We start from the raw sequence: 19355 nt of genomic DNA on the forward strand, positions 1-19355 counted from the left end.
CCAAGTTGACACCCAACCTTAACCCTGACAGATGTTAAATATTGTGAATTTTTATCTTATTGGGTATTGGATATTTTTGAATCCCTATAAATCTTCCAGAGCTTTATTTTGAGAGATAGTTAATTGGAAACAGTTTAATCCTTTCAAGTCTTGCTTTTAACCTCTGCTAGTCGGGATCAGTGCGGTATTTAGTCTAGTCCTAACTTTACCCCACCACTGAGGCAAAATCCTCTGATAACTTTACAGTGTCCCATGAGTTCTCATGTTTTCTACTGGGATAGTGGGAACAGCAGCTATTCCCAGCTCCATGTGAGCTTCAGGGATTGTTTCCACTAATATTTTTGGTTTGTTCTTTTCTTGACCTTAGTACATACATGCAGTGATCGTTACTCAGCTGAAGACTTGAGGGGAGACCTCTGCGGATCTCTGAAGTTGTCAATCTGTGCATCTCTCTTTTCTTTGATACTTTGCCCTGTGAACACCAGCTGCTTTGGCCCCCTGGATTTCCAACATCTCTATTAACTAAGACCCCTGGACTTTGCCTGGGTTTCCCCTTACTGAGGACAGCCTAGGAACTCTTTCCAGGCAGAAGCTGGGAGATCACCTAATTCATTTTCCATTGGTCAGAATCATTGTCTTTTATTGCCTAATGCCTAGTGTCTTAAAACATTGCTGTTTCATATATTTGTCCGGTTTTTTAGTTGTTTCAAGCAAAGGATAAATCTGGTCCCTGCTACTTCATCTTAGATGCAGAAGTCTCTGCTCATCCTTTGAGCTGAGTTGAGTGCAGGCATTTCCCACTTTATGAGAACCTTGAGTGGGTACCTCTCAGAATGCACCTGAATGTCCATGCCAGCAGTGATGGGAAGAGGCGCATGCTTCTCCCTAAGTGACATGCTGCCCTTATTACCTTGCTCAAGGTGACAAGAGGCCACCACAGCTGGGACAGTAATATAGGGAATTTTCCTCTTTCTTTCTCCCTGGGAATTATTTGGCCAATGCACAAGACAGGGCAAAGCAGCCTCTGGGCCACTGAGTCCCCTTTGTGCCATACTCCATGGACCACCTGTGCCTTCCAGAGATAGTATTGGTAATGGCAGACTTCCCAGGAAAACGTCACTTTATATAACCCATAGAGGAGTTTAGGTGCTAAGGGAGGTATGAAGAAAGGGAGAAGAATGGTGGGCAGAAAGAAGAACAGGAGAAGATGTCATAGTGGTGTCAGAGATGACTATCAGAGATGCTGACGGGAAGGCGAGCTGGCTGCCCTAATAGGAACTCAGGTGGCAGGATCGTGGTGGGAACAGCATGGCCATGGTGGCATGGTTCCTATCATTGTAGGTCAAGAAACTATTTTATCTTTGCTGCAAAAAGCCACTGAGTCAAGGGGACTCATTCCAGCTGAATAAGCTCATACAACAACGTTTAGTGTAAAGAACATCAGTCTGTTTATTCCTGCTGAGAAATGCATAGTGATCTGAACTTCCTGGTGGTCCTTTGGGATCTGTTTCTGACACATGGCTCAGAGACGTTCTAGCCGTGCACGGGATCGTGGAAGCAGTAACTACCTTCATGTGGAGACACTGGCCTCCTATCTAATAACCGCAATTTCTGAGACAACACTTGGAATTCTTGGTTCGATTGGATGTGTTCTGGTATGTAATTTCTCCATCCAGTTAAATCACATTTAGTTACATATCTAAAAATTTGCTGTAATTGGAATGAATACAAAGGTGTACCTTTAGGGCTGTCCTACAAAATTTGGGCTATGGGGCAGCTGCATTAAAGGAGCCCTGGTGGTACAGTGGTTAAGCATTCAGCTGCTAACTGAAAGGCCAGTGGTTCGAACCACTAACTGCTGCATGGGAGAAAGATATGGCAGTCTGCTTTCATAAAGATCACAGCCTTGGAAACCCTGTAGGGCAGTTCTCTGTCCTATAGAGTTGCTATGTATTGGAATTGACTCAACGGCAGTAGTTTTGGTTTTTTGTTATTTTTCCGCTTGGTAGCTGCACTTATGTATTATACTGATTGTGGGTGATTCTCCTATTTCCAGTTGGAACCTTGGGCACATTACCTAACTGCTCATGAAAACACGAGTTAAGCTGATAGTTGGCTGAATAGACATGTGTTTTATTCATTTGCTGAACATTTGAGTAGCTACTGAGTTAAATGCAAAGAAATAAATATAATGAATCTGTTTGTGTGTCTTAGCTGGAAACAACACAGCAGTTTATAATTTGGCTTCTAAGGAAAAAAGATGCTCAGGTTTGAAACATTTGACTCTGAAAGGAATTTTGAAAATACAACTTGTTTGTGCCTTGGGAGTTGCTGTACTTGTCAACCCAAACTGGCAGGCATCTTGGGTTACTTACTTGCAGTGGGGAGGGCCTTCTCCGCAGAGGATTCTGGTGGTGCGCCCTGGCCCCACATCACACATCGGTGTCTTTGTGTTGCAGGTTCCCCCACCTGCACAGCGCGGTCATCAGGACCTTTGTTCTTGTGCAGCACTATGCAGCGGCCATGATGGCCGTGAGCGGCCTCTCACAGATGAAGAACTACACGTCCGTGGAGACGCTGGAGATCACCCAGAACCTCATCAGCTCCTCCAAGCAGTGCCCCTGTGGCCACGGGCTCATGGTCCTGCTGCGGGTCCCCTGCTCGCCCCTGGCAGCTGTGGCCTATGAGCGGCTCTCCCACGTGCGGGAGCGGCTGGCCCTGGAGGAGCACTTTGAGATCATACTGAGCAACCCCAACTCTGGCATCACTGTCGGGAAGCACTTTGTGAAGCAGCTCAAGGTAGGTGGCGATGTGGTGAGACAGAGGGATGAGTAGGGGAAGGGGGTGGCAACAAACCGTGGCCTCGCAAGATTTGGCCAGCCCCTCTAGTCTCCCCCTTGCCACTTCCCTATGTGTATTTTTCCATCCAGTGGTGCCAGATTACCTATGAACTGTCATTCCCTCCTGCTACCCCAAAACACACTATCTTGTTAAGCTTTTCTTTCTTCCCAGGGGTGCGCTTCTTCTCCTCCTCCTCTGTTTAGCTATTGCTTCTAGGCCTTCAGAACTCCACTCAATGCCTTTTCTTCCTGCAGGAAGTTCCCCTACCCCACCCAAGGTTGGTTTTATGTTCTCTCGTTGCCATGGCCTGTGTGCCGACCACTGTCATTAGCTGCCTCCCTATCATCTGGCTCCTCCCACGACTGGTGGAGGGCAAGGAGCACAGCCCTCAGACTGCCGCTTCCTAAATGCCACACCCAGTGTCTGGCCCATAGTAGGTTCTCACTAAACCTGCAGGTGAGGGAAAATGTCAGAGGGCTACAGAAAGAGTTTTAAAGGAATAAATGAGGGAAGTTAGCACAACTTGGTCAAGGCAAGGTCATGGAAGCTTCATAGATATACATCCAGACTTCCCAGGGGACTGAATTACTGGGCTGAAGGCTGGGGACCATGGTCTCAGGGGACATCTAGCTCAATTGGCAAAACATAGTTTATAAAGAAATGTTGTATATCTAACTTTAATGAGTAGCATCTGGGATCTTAAAAGCTTGTGAGCAGCCATCTTAGATACTCCACTGATCCCACCCCGTCTGGAGCAAGGGAGAATGAAGAAAACCAAAGACACGACGGAAAGATTAGTCCAAAGGGCTCATGGACCACAACTACCATGGCCTCCACCAAACTGAGTCCTGCACAGCTAGGCGGTGCCTGGCTACCACCACTGACTCCTCTGCAAAGGAATCACAATAGAGGGTCCCCAACAGAGCTGGAGAAAAATGTAGAACAAAATTGTAACTCACAAAAAAAGACCAGACTTACTGGCCTGACAGAGACTGGAGTATGGCCTGCAGACACACTTTTAACTTAGTACTCAAGTCACAAAACAAGAATAAATGAGTGGAAAGATATGAATGAAAGGCTCGACACCACGATTGAGAGAACATAGTAAAGAACATTAGAGAAAACTGAGGATATGTGCTTTCTCCCAAAGGGTCAGTCAGTCATTTAATAGCTACGTACTGAACACCTGATATGTTCCTGGCAGTGTTCTGGGAGGCTGGGAATACAGTGGTCAACTCCATTATATGCCTACTTGTAGTAGTAACAAATTTCTCTTTTTATCAAACGACATCTTGCAAGGACTGTAAATCAGTATGCCCCAAACCCAAACCCATTGCTCTCAAGTGGATTCCAACTCTTAGCGACCCTATAGGACAGAGTAGAACTGTCCCATAGGGTTTCCGAGGACTAGCTGGTATATTTGAATTGCCGACCTTTTGGTTAGCAGCTGAACGCTTAACTACCTCACTACCAGGGCTTCTGTAAATCAATGGAAGGTACTTAAAAGGGGACACCAGGGGTCACCTGGGGCTGAGCTCCTTTGGAAGTCAGAGTTCTCACTGCTTTATTTCTTTATAATTGTCTGCAGATGTGGCAGAAAATTGACGACGCTGAGTGGAGACCTCAGACGTACTTGGAGTTGGAGGGCCTGCCTTGTATCCTAATACTCAGTGGGATGGACCCGCACGGTGAATCCTTGCCAAGGTGAGTGTGTGGGGGGCAGGCTGGCTGTTTATGCCCCTGGCGGCCTTTGAGGAACCTGCAAAGAAGGACCGGAGCTGATTGGTAGACCTGGCCCACAACTGGGGTTTGCCAGTCCTGGCTGGCGCAGCCTGGCTCTAGGTGGCGCCATACGCACTCATAGTCTTCATAGATTTGTATTGTTATTACATCGGTTTTCCAGCAGATAGCAGTAAAATGTGTCTGAGGAAGGGGCAGCTTCTTCTAATGCTCAGAAAGGTACCATTTGGGCTTGTGGTGCAGCTGTTTGTGGATAGTGGGCCCTGCCGCTGGAGCTAGGTCTAATGCCTCCATCAGTTTCCCCCATCAGGATCACAATAGGAATGGTAGTGCTGTTTATGAAAGTCTCACATCATCCCTGGGGCTCAGGCTACAATTCCTGCTGAAATCCAGGCTGCTTCGATAGCTGGTCCCACCTGGTGGTCAGAGGGGTTTTGGACAGACTGATGCAGCTTGGGAAAGAGTCTGGGTTTTCTAGAACAAGAGGTGACTGTCTTGAAGGCTGTGTTCTCCTGGAGCTGTGCAGAGGTCAGCCACATGTGCATACAGCGCCTTCAGCAGCCTCTTGGCCACCACACAGATGGGCAGACCCTTGGGACAGAGGGCACTGGGCCTCCTGTAAGGCAGCTGCTTGGATTGGTAGTGACAGCCTGGCCTTTAAAGATTTAACAGGTGCCCAGGGAGGAGAGCAGGCATCTGTGCTGTGGAGCCGTTGCATGTCTCTCCTTGTGTAATGAAACAGCAAGAGCTGATGTATATTGTATTCCTGTTATGTGCTGGGACTCTGTCCTAGACTCTTAACCATAACCCTGGGGGGAAGGTATTATTTCAATAGTTTCATCTTATGATGAAGAGACTGAGGCTTTGAGAGGTTAGGCCAGTCTGGCTGACAGTGGGCTCTAGGGCTGCCTCTGTCCCCTGGGCCACCCCACTGTGTATTCAGCATGTTGATGGGTTAGGTGAAGGGGTGATGGCAAAATGTTTGACCGTGGTTGTTGCCATTTCACGTGCATTCTTTGATTCCTCAGCTCCTTAAGGACTAGGATGATGTTTTTGTCTACTTTAAATTTTAGCAAGCATTTATTGAGTACCTTCTTTATACCAGGCACTGTGCCAGATTTTTGATATCACATTAAATCCATGCAATGACAGTATTACTATCCCATTTTATAGTTGGGTTAAATCAGAGGTCATTGGCCTGAGGTCCCATGAGCAGTAAGCCCCTCGCCCTGATTTAAACCCCATCTGCCTCTCTGCAAGCCGTCTGCTGTTCCTGTTACACAACCCTGAGCACTGTGCTGGCCTTTCCCTACTTCTCACTGCTCCACATACTTCACTACTTGGTGTCTGTCTTCGCAGACTCTTATGTCCAGTAGGGTAGTGACCGTGTGTGACTTGGTCACTGTCATATCCCTAGCACCATCCCTGGCACATTTTAAGTGTTGGTCGAGTAATTAAATGCCGACTTATTACATGGGACCGTCACAACCGCCCGTTTGGATGATTATTAATATCTATTCCCATTATTCAGATGGAAATAGCTGAGCCTCAGAGAAGTTGCACAGCTTGTTGAAGGTTCCATCAGCAGGAAGCGGCAGAGCGGGATTCAAGCCCTCGCTTCTGCTAACCTGAAAACCAGCACTCTATTACATGCAGCACAGGCATAAATAGCAGCCGTCCCCAAACACTATTAAATTGATTTCGCAGCTTTTCCTGTTTGCCTTTCATTCACACAAGCCCTAATGTCATGATGAGGACGGCGTGGTGTTGGTCTTTTAGCACCATTGCCCACAGCATCGAGAGCAGGGCCTCGTTTGTAGAAGGCATGGATAAGTACCTGTTTAAAGGATGTCTTCCTGTTTCCTCCTAGGTCTTTAAGGTATTGTGACCTGCGTTTAATAAACTCCTCCTGCCTGGTGAGAACAGCCTTGGAGCAGGAGCTTGGCCTGGCTGCCTACTTTGTGAGTAATGAGGTTCCCTTGGAGAAGGGAGCTGTGAACGAGGCCCTGGAGAGTGATGCGGAGAAGCTGAGCAGCACAGATAATGAGGATGAGGAACTGGTGACAGAAGGTGAGGGCTGGCCTGCGTTCCACCTGCCATGCCCCTACCGGCAGATCTTCACTGGCTTTTAATTCTTGAGGCAACAATGCACTTACCTAGATGGCTGTCTCCAGTTGAGTGTGGTCCTTGGGGCACTGTCTGCCGGTTAGAAGCTCCGGATGAGAGTTTCTAGATAAGTCTTCAGTGAAGGAAATGGCCAAACCCTCACTGAACTCAGATGGTTTTTGTTTTTTTTTTCTTTCTTATTTGGTGGTGTGAGAAAATGGAAATCACTCTAGTTCTTCCTAGCTCTAGAATTCGTAAAGGATGGAGAGAAAATTTAGATTGCTTGGGGTTCAGGTTCATGCTGGTAAAAACACTTGTTGGTATAAGATCCACTTGCTTATTTCCTCTGTGAATCAACGTAACAGCATGCTCTTTATTACTGAGGTCTGTGAAAACAGGCCAGTTTCACGTGCAGACTATCAAAACCTGACACCGTATTTTTAATAGGACACGTAAATCAGCATTGCAAGGCATTTGGCTGTAGTTAGCAGTGTAGCTAGAAAACATCAAAAGCCCATAATACAGACAACACAAAGCATTTGGGAAGAAGTATGGTATAGTGGAGGGGTGATCGGTATGGAGTCCGAAGACCTGTATTGCAGTCCCTCCCTTCCCCAGCCACTAACTGTGTGGCTTTGGACAAGTTGTTCAACCTCTCCTGGTCTCCGATTGCTCATCTGTAAAATACTGAAAACTAAACCCGCTGCCGTCGAGTCGATTTCGACTCATAGTGACCCTCTAGGGTTTCCGAGGCTGTAAATCCTTAAGGAAGAAGATTGCCACATCTTCCTCCCGTGGAGCAGCTGGTGGGTTTGAACTACCGACCTTTCAGTTAGCAGCCAAGCCCTTAACCACTGTGCCACCAGGGCTTCTATCCGTAAAATAATAGGTATTAAATGACTTGCCTTATAGACTTCCCTATTGCTGTAGAGATCTTTCAAAGCCAGGAACATGACCCTGATTAAATGTATTGTTTCCCACTGTCTGTGGGATAAACCCACACACCTTAGCATTTCATGACTTTTCTCTTTAGTTGGCTGCTCTCAGCTCTCCAGCCCCCACGCTGCATCTGGTGCTCTTGGCCCCACTGAACTTGGAGCAGTTCCTTTCACGTGCACTGCTCTTTTTCACCTCAGGGCCACGCAGATGCACCTTTCACTCCTTGAAGCTCTCACTCCTCTTTCCTTTACCTTGGAACCCCGACTGGCCCTTCAGGACTCAGTTTAGTTGTCACCTCTTCCAGGAAGATTTCCCTGCTTCTACTTCACACGTCAGATGGGAGCTTGGTCTCTGGGTTCCCATAAAAAAAAGAAAAAAAAAACCAGTTGCTGTTGAGTTGATTCCAACTCATGGCAACCCCATGTGTTGCTGTAGGGTTAGAGTAGAACTTTGCTCAGTAGGGTTTTTAATGCCTGACTTTTTAGAAGTAAATTACTGGGTCTTTTTATTCTGAGGCACCTTTGAGTAGATTGAAACTGCCAACCTTTTGATTAGTAGCTGAGTGCTTAACCATTTGCGCCACCGAGGGACTCCTGGACTTGTAAAAACCCCATTGCCATTGAGTCAATTCTGTAGGATTTCCAAGGTGTGGTGTTTATGGAAGCAGCTACCACATCTTTCTTCCACAGAGGAGCTAGTGGGTTCAAACCACTGCCTTTTTAGTTAGCAGCTGAGTGCTTTAACCACTGTGCCGCCAGGGCTCCTCCCTGGGCTCCCACAGGTCCCACATTATACCTGGCGACTTATACGTGGGAACTCCCACTGCACTGAGTGCTGCATTGGCTTGCACCTCGTCTCACTCATTTCCGTCTTCTCAGCGCTCAGTGGTGGGCACCTGGAAAGTGGTAGCTGAATGAAAAAATGAGGAGAGGTGATACTTGTGAATGCATTTCATAAACTGGAAAGCTCTGGACAAACGCAAGAGATGGTGCTTACGATGCATTTTCAGTGTGTTTGTTTTGAAACAGGCTCCACCTCAGAGAAGAGAAGTCCTGTGAAGAGGGAAAGATGCTGCTCCCATGACTCTGCCTCTTCATCCCTCTCCTCTAAAGCATCCAGTAAGTCTTCCCAAATGGGGGAGGTTGTGCTGTTGGACTGTTTTTGGAGAATAAAAGGAAATGCGTATGGGGCTATTTGCTGAGCCTTTATTTTTTTAGCCAGAACTGGAAAGAGAAGGAAATCTTTGAAGAACTGGATTTTCTTGCTTGGCATCTGAGAACTTAAAGTAAAAGCTTTTCTTGATGGGCATCTGAGAACGTGAAGACTTTGGGCAAGGCTGGAAGGTTCATTCACTCCTTTTTTCAGGAGAAGGTTGTAGACTTTGCCTCTTGTTGTGGCCTGGGCTGCGGACAGTGTAATGAGCGGTGTCAGAAGGGCTATTCCCCAGTCTTCACTCCATGGAGCTGGCTGGTGAAGGACCTCCCTGTGCCCCTGGGGAGGAGAGGCTTTGAGGGTGAGGTATTGTTGTCAGGTCTGATGATGAGAAGTAGACAGGAAGATTTCACTGGGGGAAAGGCAGCAAGTGTTCACAGACTCCTGTACCCAGGAGTGCATTGTGGTGGTAGGAGTAGGGGATGTGAATAAAAAGCCTCATGTAGCCTCTGGTCTAAGGAGTCCTTGGTCTCCTAGAGCAGGCACTGCCGGCATAAATGAACAATATCTCCTGGCTTCTAGGTGCAAACATGTATGCAGAATCTACTTTATATCTGAATTGGGGCATTGAAAAATAAATTAAATATGGACCCTACCCTCAATGAATCCATTGTTCTCATAAAACTATGCAGTAGTTGCTCTTTTGTTTTTTATACCCTTATGTTCACACATGCCAAGTGTTTTGGTTATGTGTATTGAGAAGTAACTAATTTTTCTCAGGTGGAGGGGCAGATTTAGAGGTAGGGTGTGATCACTAAAGGTTTCAGAGAGCAGATGACTTTTCACTTGGCCTTGGTGGAGAAGTCATTCCAGGTAGAGGAAAAAAGACTCAAGGGTATGAAAGTGTATGTAGTGCTTGTGGGTAGTAGTGGTCCAGTGGGCCACACTTAGGGTGCTTGTATGGGCCTGGCTGTGGTGGAACGGTGACCTGCAAGGCTCTGTGGTGTGGTCTGTGGAGGAAGAGGTCAAAACACACCAGAGATTTGGCTGGATGCATCTTTGATTGCCTTTCTCCTTACACCTCTCCTCAGGTAGTTTGTGAATAATGAGTGAGCAGATGGGTTAACATCTCACTCACAGATGCCCGCTGACTGGAGTCTTAGCATAAGCCGCAAGCTCATGTCTGAAGGCAGATCTGATTCATAGGCTAGGGGACCAGTATTCTTTTGCCCCAAACGATATTGGGAGTCTTAAGACCTGGCGATCTGCTCCCATAAAGATTACAGCTTTGAATCCTTATGGAGTAGTTCTACTCTGTCCTTTGGGGTCGCTGTGAGTCGGAATCAATTCAACAGCACACAACAACAGGGTGACAACAGCACACAACAACAGGGTGACTCAGCAGCACCCAACAACAACAACAGGGTGACAACAGCACCCAACAACAACAGGGTGACAACAGCACCCAACAACAACAGGGTGCCTCAACAGCATGCAACAACAGGGTGACTCAACAGCACACAACAAAAACAACAGGGTGACTCAACAGCGTACAACACCAAGGTGACTCAACAACACACAACAACAACATTGTGACTCAGCAGCACACAACAACAACAGGGTGACTCAATACCACACAACAACAGCAGGGCAGCAGAGGGAAGCTGGCAAATGGGTGAGTGAATCTGGGTCACTCAGGGCAGAGAGTCATGGTGCTTTGTTTTTCCCTGTCCCCTGCCTGACATCTGTTCAGCGGGCTTCTGGGGAGCATTCTAGTGTGTACTGTGGCTTCAGGAGAAATGGAGCATCCAGGCTGCAGTCAGGTGAGATGACTTTTTTAGTGAGGGTTTCTTAGAGAGGTCTTAGGGACCTCTGCCTGGAGATGGCTCTCATAGCCTCGGATCCAATATCCACATCTCAGGGATGAGGAGACAGGTCCAGGGACAGGTGAGACTTGGTCCAGTCACACAGGAGTCAGGATCAGGACCGGGGCTGGAACCTGGGCTCCATCTCTATTATAGACCTACAATCTCTGTGGATTGAACCAGGGACGAACCAACTAAGGCCTAGAGGGTGGATGGTTAGAAATGTTCAGTGTGGATCTGTGTCCTCAGGGTGCTGCTAGGCTGGCCCTCACCAACCTGGGCAAGTGATTGAAAAGGACCAAAGGGTTGCTCGTTGAATCTCATGCCTCTTTTTCATGCCATGCCCATCTGTAAACGTCCTCCCCAACTCCTTCCACCCGCAGGTTAGATGCCTGGGCTCCTCGCAGCCTCCCCAGCCCTGTTCTTCAGCAACTCTGTTTACACTGAGCTGATCACTCTAGGCACCTTGCCCGAGGGAGATGCCTTTCAACTGGAATCAGCCCTAAGCTGAGGGGGACAAGACGAATAGTGCATTTTCTCCCTCTGCCCCTGCCTTCCTTCATCAGCAGTCCTTACCTGAGCACTAGATGCAGGATGAAGAGATGAGTGAGGCAGCCCTTGCTGGGGAGCTCAGGATCCCGTGGGGGAGACTCTGATTCACAAGCTGCCCACGTGGTGTGACATGTGGGATGCAGAAGGCTGAACCAAGCACTGCTGGGGGACGGAAGGCATCCCAGGGAAGGGCTGGGCAGAGGGGGTGTCAGGCTCCAGCTGGCCTTGCAGTCTGTCTTCTCACAGTGCTGTCTCCTTGGAAAATATAGTTAAGATAAAAGTGAGATATTGTGCCTGCCCTGTTTTCTGTGAAACCATAGATCTGTGGAATTGCTCAGAGTTGGCCTGCAGGCATAGGGCGTTACATGATAGAGTGATATAAAAGATGGAAACCAGGGCTGTTGCTTCTCTGTGTCAAGGTGACCCACACGAACTTGGGTTCTCATCTGCAGCACCAAACACGTTCCATGTGGGCGAGGGGGCAGGAGAAACTTTGTACTTCTGTAGCCACTGGACCTCCCAGTGCACACGCTGCATTTCCTACCGTGAGTTCTTCTATAAATATTCAAACAGATATTCAAAAAGTAAATATTTAAACAAAAACCAGTTGCTGTTGAGTGGATCCCGAGTCATGGCAACCCCATGTGTGTGAGAGAAGAACTCTGCTCCACAGAGTATTTAATGGCTATAAATAGAAGTAGATCACCAGGCCTTTCTTCTGCGACACCTCTGAGTGGACTCTAACAGCTAGCATTTTGGTCAGCAGCATGCATTTGCACTGCCCAGGGACGCCTAAGTAAACGTACCATTATATTAAAGCCTATTGTGTCTTGTGAGTTTCACTGTGTGTTGGAACTATAGCCCCTACTGTGCCAGTGCAGAAGGTGAGTTTCGCTCTCCATGAAGTGAAGAAGGAGGAGGGTGTTCCAGGGAACAGTGTGCCCAGAGGTATGAGTGTTGGTAGAACACTGAAGGTGAGCAGCTCAGAGCCCGACCATGTCAGTGGTAGTGGGACTGGAGAGGAGAGGACAGAGACTGTGATGCCGTGGATGGAGGTGGGGTGGTGTGGGACAAAGTCATGCCATGTGTGTGGCACTGGCTCTTCTCTGTAGACCTTGGCTTTGTTATGAGGAGAAATGAGTTTATATTTAACCAGAGATAGAATTTCATTAACAAAAATTCCCAGTAATAAGCTAAACCAAACCTATTGCCGTTGAGTTGATTCAAACTCACAGCAACCCTACAGGACAGAGAAGAACTGCCCCATAGAGTTCCAAGGAGTGGCTGTTGGATTCAAACTGCCAACCTTTTGGTTAGCAGGGAAGCTCTTAACCACTGTGCCACCGGGGCTCCAGCAGTATGCAAGTAAAGGTAATTTGTGCTGCAGAAACAGGAGTAACCTGCAAGTTTTGTGACCGGTTATTCGTAGGGCGTCACTGACCAGGTCCATCTCTCCTCAGGCTCGGCTTTGTGTGGTGAGTCTTCGGCACAGCTGGTGGGGCCCTCACTGGGAGAGCAGGCCAGATCGCCACAGCCCTGTGGCCCTTCAGAAGAGGTCACAGCCCCAGGTGACAGGCAGAGACTCAGGGTGAGTCAGGGGTCACAGTCGGTCATCAGCAGGTACAGCCCTGGGCTGGCCCCTCAGCCTGACTCCTGCCTCAAGACCAGCCAGAGGAGCATCCAGGTGTCAGTGGCCTCGTCGTCCTCCCAGCTCTCCTCCTCCTCGGGCTCCTTCTCCTCCTCCACAGTGCCCACATCTGGCCCGTTCGTCCTGCAGGCTCCCCAGTGCTCTATGACCAAGGCCTGCAGGCAGCCACCCATCGTCTTCCTGCCCAAGCTGGTGTATGACATGGTCATGTCCACTGACAGCAGCGGCCTGCCCAAGGCTGCCTCGCTCCTGCCCTCCCACTCGGTCATGTGGGCCAGCTCCTTCCGCCCCCTGCTCAGCAAGATGATGACGTCCACAGAGCAGTCCCTCTACTACCGGCAGTGGACAGTGCCCCGACCCAGCCACATGGACTACAGCAACCGCTCCGAGGGCCGTGTGGACAGCTTCCACCCCCGGAGGCTGCTGCTCAGCGGGCCCCCTCAGGTGTGTCTGCTGCTAGTGCTACAGCTGCTCCACGCACGCTCAGACTCGACTCAGTGGTGTCTCAGTATTCGTGCCCTGAAGGGGCAGGGGTGGAGCTGAAAATATCCCCTTACTCGCATTTTGCCTTGCACATGGTACAATCTCTTATGGCCCTCTAGTGGATGGGCGGTCAGAGGCTGGAGGCCAGGACCTGGCCTGCCGCCCACTGATTGGGTGACCTCCATTGTCTGACCTCAGTTTCCTCTCTTGTCTGTATAACATGGGGGGTGAAAGGACGCGTCTCTGTGGGTGCTACTTCTCCAGGCTATATCAGCACTTCCCACACCATCTCATTTGGTCTTCACAGCAATCCTGTGGTTTGACTCACACTAACCCTCAGAAACCAAACTCCCCAATTCTGCACTGCAAGGCTTTGGAGGTGGGGGGCCTGTTTCCCTGTCCCAGCCCTCCCCCAACCCATAGGTTCCCTAACATTGAAAGATCATTTTCACCTATCAAATGGCAAAAATCTAAAAGGATGCGAATGTCAAGTGTCATGAGTGTGTGAGGAGAAGGAGGAATGTAGACTGGGATTGACTCTTTGGAAGATGGTTTGGCCGAACAGTGCAGTGGTTAGGAGGTAGGCTGTGGGCTTGGGCTGCTTGGGTTTGAATTTTGACTCATTCTCTGACACCCTGGGAAAGTGACTAACCATCTCTGTGCCTCAGTGTCTTCATCTTAGAACGAGGAAAATGATAGCACCTGTATTGTAGAAATGTGAGAATTGAATGAATGGATAATTGTAGCCAACCTAGAGTATCGCCTCACCCGTAGAGAGTATGCAATAAATGTTCGTTGCTGGCATAAGCATCCATACCATTACTGTCACAATTTAAAATGTGCCAGCCTTTGACAGAGCAAGTTTATTTCGAGGAATTTATCCCAAGAAATAAAATCCACTTGCACAAAAATGCGTATGTGTAAGGGTGTTTGTTATACTATTTCTTATAAGAGAGAAAGAACAAAATAAGAAACAATTAACAATTCATTGGTAAATTGATAAATTTCCTAACTCCAACCACGACTGCATCAGGGAACTTGGTCATAGAAAGTTCAAGGTAGATTTCTATGTTCAGGCACTGAAATTTCTCTAAGATATTTAAATGAAAAAAAAATCAAGTTGTCGAATAGTATATAGAGTGTAATATCAATTAGAAGGAAAACAAAAATCAGCATGTTTGTATGTGTGTGGCAGTGCCTCCAAAGTCTCCGACAGGGTAGCTGCTAAATCGTTACCCGGGGAGGGGAGTGAGATTTGGGGAGGCAAGGAGAAGGAGTATAACTTTCTTCTTTGTTATCCAGCTGTAATTGCTTGAACTTGTAAAATGAACTTCTATGATTTGTAATTTTTTTCAAAATTAGAAAAAAAATGCTTTTTAAAAAGGAATCTTAAGTTCCCTATGCCTTCACATTATTGGATGTTATCACTTTAAAATTTTTGCCAGCTGGATAGGTGAAAAGTAATATAGTCCTATTTATAAGGTTGAACATATTTTTATATATTTATTGGTCATTGGTGACCTCTTGTTGATTTGTAGAAGCTCTTTAGCTATTACAGGTTTTAATCTTTTGTCTGTTTTATATGTTGCACCTGTTTTCTCTGAAGCTTCCCGTGGCTGGGTTTTATATTTTCCTTTTTAAAGTTAGTTATTTTTATTCATTAACATTTGTCGAATTCTTACTGTGAACCAGGCATTGGACCACAAACTCGGAAAGCGCATTCCTAGAGTAATGTTATCAGAGGAGGGGGAGAGGGTTCTAGGCTAGTCCACAGATGCCTCTTTAAGCAAATGTAACTAACTGAGACAGATAATACAGTGTACTAGCCTGGTGCTGGGCTGAGGGAGCTAGGGACTCTACTGATACAGGAAGAAAGAGAAGGAAGAAGAGAAAAATAATTTTCTTTCTTTTCTTGGACTTAGGAGGTGAGATGACTTTTGTTATTTTATGATGACTTTTGTTATCTTACTATAGACATATCAATTAATAAAAGAATAATGATTTTGCAAGTCTGTAAGACTCTTTTAAGACATTATTCTGTTCTATAAGTCCATGTTTTTAAAAAGCAGCCTGTCTTAAACTTGTGATGAAACCCTATTTCCTAACACCTTAAAAAATGTGGCTGGATTTTAGCCATTTGCAATGATTTATGAGCAGGCAGCCTTCCTCCTCTTGGGAACACATCCTTGAGCTTGCCATGTTTTCTTCGGGCCACACGTTCCCTCAGATGTCTTTGCATCTGCTGTGGTCTTGTTTTAACTAGATGAGATCTTTAAATGAGATAGATGGCATGAGTCAGATGTTTCAGATAGTGCCTGGTATGTGAACAAGGGCTTGCTAACTGTTAGTTCTTCTTTTAATGTCCTTACAGATTGGGAAGACAGGTGCCTACCTGCAGTTCCTCAGTATTTTGTCGAGAATGCTCATTCGGCTTACTGAAGTAGATGTTTATGATGAAGAAGAGATCAATACTAGTAAGTTCTCTGTCACAAAAGTGATTTTGTATCTTTCAGTTTCCAGAAGGAATTCTTAGATTAGTGATCGTCCCAAGGGCCTCATGGGGAGCTTTTATCTTTTTCTTTTAGTCATTTTGCTCAATATCAGAATAGTACTCATAGTACTAATATTAGACTACCTGTCTTAGTTATCTAATGGTACCATAAAAGAAATACCACAAGTGGATGGCTTTAACAAACAGAAATCTGCTCTCTCAGAGTTTAGGAGGCTAGAAGCCCAAATTCAGGGTGCCAGCGCTAGGCGAAGACTCACTTTCTCTGTCACCTCTAGGGGAAGATCCTTGCCTCCTTTCAGTATCTGTGGGCCCAGGATTCCTTGGAGATCTCCATTTGTCTTGGCATCCATCATCCCCTAGGTCTAGGAGGTTCTCAGCACAAGGGCTCCGGGTCCAAAGGATACGTTCTGTTCCCGACTCTTCTCTCTTGGTGGTATGAGGTCCCTCGGTCTCTGCTCACTTGTTTAATCTCTTGTATATCTCAAAAGAAATTGACTCAAGGTACAGCCTAATCCTGTAGGTTGTGTCTTGCCTCATTAACATAATTGTCTCTAATCGTGACTTATTAACATCATAAAACCCATTGCCGTTGAGTTGATTCTGACTCATAGCGACCCTATAAGACAGAGTACAACTGCCCCATAGAGTTTCCAAGGAGCACCTGGCGGATTTGAACTGACGACCTTTAGGTTAGCAGCTGTAGCACTTAACCACTATACCACCGGCGTTTCCATTAACATCATAGAGGTTAAAATTTACATTTAGGATAATTACACCAGATCACAAAATGGAGAATAATTACATCAGATCACAAAATGGAGGATAATTGCATAATACTAAGAATCATGGCCTAGCCAAGTTGACACATATTTTGGGGGGACGCAATTCAATCCATAACAGTACTTTCCATATGTCAAGCACTGTACTAGAAACATTACATAAATTACCAAATTTAATTTTCTGTGCCTCACCATGAGATAGGTATATTCCTGATAAGTAATATGCTCAGGAGCCCAGCTGGGAGGCAGTGGAGCTAGAATTAAACTATATCTGACTGTTGCTTCTAGCAAATGGAGTTACCCATCAGGAGAGGTTACTTCCTCTTTGGAATTTATTTCCCACCCAGGCAGCTGAGCACACACATCAGTATCTTGGAACAAAACAGAAATACGTGGTATATAGGAAAAATCGTTTTCTCCTTATTCACTGAACAGAACCTACCCTAATGAAGTGACTCTGAACAGCTGTTTTGTGCTAATTTTAAGACACCTCCATCTTCTCCATATCCCTCTCCTGGTGGCTCATAGACTTGGTCTGGCAAATGAAGCTTTCACTTTGGGAATAAAATTTTGTTGAAGCGGTCCTGTCTGTGTGGTAGAGAAAGGGCGCTGGGAAACGACACTGGTGTCTGAATGATACTTCTTTAGGTGCTCTTGAGTGGACTGGAGTTTTCCCTTGGCGAAAAGTTGGAACCAAGAAACCTCCTCCAGAACCTGGTCTCTCCTTTGAAGAAAACCATAGGCTCTTCATCTAAGTTCTGACGTTCCCACAGTTAGGAACTGCTTTTGAGATGAAAATCTAGCAGGTCCGTTGAGTTCCTTTCTCCTCTCTTTCTTCACCATACCAATGATAAAGATGGGATTTAAACTCAGTTTGTTAAACTTCAAAACCCATTCTCTTAAATACTCTCTTATCACTTTGTTTTTATTTTTTGTAAAGTAGGGATCATGCCTGTTTTTGAAGATTAAATGATGTTACACGCAGGAAGTACCAAGCACCTATTAACACACAATAAACATTCCTTTCTCTCTTTTTTCTTCTCTTCTTATAGACATGGATTCTGCCCACGTATACAATACGATATTGTTGTTAGCCGCCCTCGAGTCGATCCTGACTCATAACAACCCCATGCACAACGGAACAAAACGCTGCCCAGTCCTGTGCTATCCCCATGAGCAGTTGCAGATCAGGCCATGTGATCCCTAGGGTTTTCACTGACCAATTTTGGGGAGTAGATTGCCAGGCTTTTCTTTGTATACAGTATAGTAGGTTCTATATGTGTGTGTGTGTATACATACACACACACATATATATAATTTATTGAGTTGGACCAACTGGATTTTTTTTACCTTTTGTCAACAAATATTTACTGAGCACCATAGACTGTACTAGTCAGAATGTAAGATGATACATGGCAAATGTAAAAATGTGCTTTGGGCTGTGAGTGCTGTTGCCGCCGGGAAGGGGAGAGATCAATGGGCTTAGACTCTCAGAAAAGGCTTTTTGGAGGGAGGGTGATACAGGTTCGGCTACATTGGCTGGGTACCATTTAGATATAAAGAGGCAAGAAGGAAAAGGTGTTTGGTTCAGATGCAAATAAGAACCAGTGGTGGGAACAAGTGTCTTATATTTGAGTGCTGTACTAGGGAGAAATACGGAGCACAGGTTAGGTGTGTTGGTGTCGTGGGTTGAATTATGTCTCCCAAAAATATGTGTCGACTTGGTTAGGCCATGATTCCCAGCATTGTGTGGTTGTCCTCCATTTTGTGATTGATATAATTTTCCTATGTATTGTAAATCCTAATCTCTGTCTGTGGTTAATGAGGCAAGATTAGGGATGTAATACCCTGATCCAATGTAAAGGGAGTTTCCCTGGGGTGTGGCCTGCACCACCTTTTATTTTACAAGAGATAAAAGGGAAGCAAGCAGAGAGTAGGGGACCTCATACCACCAAGAAAGCATCACGGGAAACAGAGCGAGTCCTTTGGACCTGAGGTTCCTGTGCAGAGAAGCTTCTAGACTATGGGAAGACTGATGACAAGGACCTTCCTCCACAGCTGACAGAGAAAGCTTTCCCCTGGAGCTGACACCCTGAAATTTGGACTTCTTACCTACTAGACTGAGAAAATAAATTTCTGTTTGTTAAAGCCATCCACTTGTGGTATTTCTGTTAGAGCAGTTGGAGCAGTACTGGATGACTAAGACAGTTGGGCTAGGCCAGACTGGAGAGTCCTCTGGGAGGACGTTAGTATGAAGGACAGAGGAGCAGATCCATTCCCACAGAGATGGAGTCTAAGGCTGCTCCTCTGAGTGGAGAATGCTCTGAATGCTCCTTTTCTGGAGCATGGGACATGTACCAGGAGTCTTCAAGACACGAGGGAGTCTGGGTAACCCATAGACTCACTAGCAATTCCATTCCAGGCATCATTCTTGTGCACATTTAAAATAAGCCACTCTCACTTATTTTTTGTCACATGTCTGTGTTTCTATCAATCTTGTAGACCTCAAAGAAGAATCAGATTGGCATTATCTCCAGCTCAGTGACCCCTGGCCAGACCTGGAGCTGTTTAAGAAGATGCCCTTTGACTACATTATTCACGACCCAAAGTATGAGGATGCCAGTCTGATCTGTTCACACCATCAAAGCATAAAGAATGAAGGTGAGACTTTCTTGCCTCACCTCCTTCCAAAGTACATGGGAGTACCCTCTTAAAGGAATGAACTGAATTTTGCTAGT

The 19355-nt window shown here is 46.4% G+C and overlaps 1 protein-coding gene across 1 annotated transcript in view; it reads left to right on the top strand.

Moving 5' to 3' along the window:
- Positions 1-19355, top strand: part of GREB1 (growth regulating estrogen receptor binding 1) — a 98223-nt gene that overhangs the window by 58236 nt on the left and 20632 nt on the right. Inside the window, exons 17-23 of the mRNA XM_064295037.1 lie at positions 2460-2799; positions 4430-4545; positions 6452-6651; positions 8655-8744; positions 12656-13287; positions 15698-15800; positions 19120-19278. Of these exons, the coding sequence (XP_064151107.1) occupies positions 2460-2799; positions 4430-4545; positions 6452-6651; positions 8655-8744; positions 12656-13287; positions 15698-15800; positions 19120-19278 (1640 nt within the window). The remainder of the gene's footprint in view (positions 1-2459; positions 2800-4429; positions 4546-6451; positions 6652-8654; positions 8745-12655; positions 13288-15697; positions 15801-19119; positions 19279-19355) is intronic.

The sequence above is a fragment of the Loxodonta africana genome, chromosome 12 (genome assembly GCF_030014295.1).
Source record: "Loxodonta africana isolate mLoxAfr1 chromosome 12, mLoxAfr1.hap2, whole genome shotgun sequence".
In the NCBI taxonomy this organism is placed as follows: domain Eukaryota; kingdom Metazoa; phylum Chordata; class Mammalia; order Proboscidea; family Elephantidae; genus Loxodonta; species Loxodonta africana.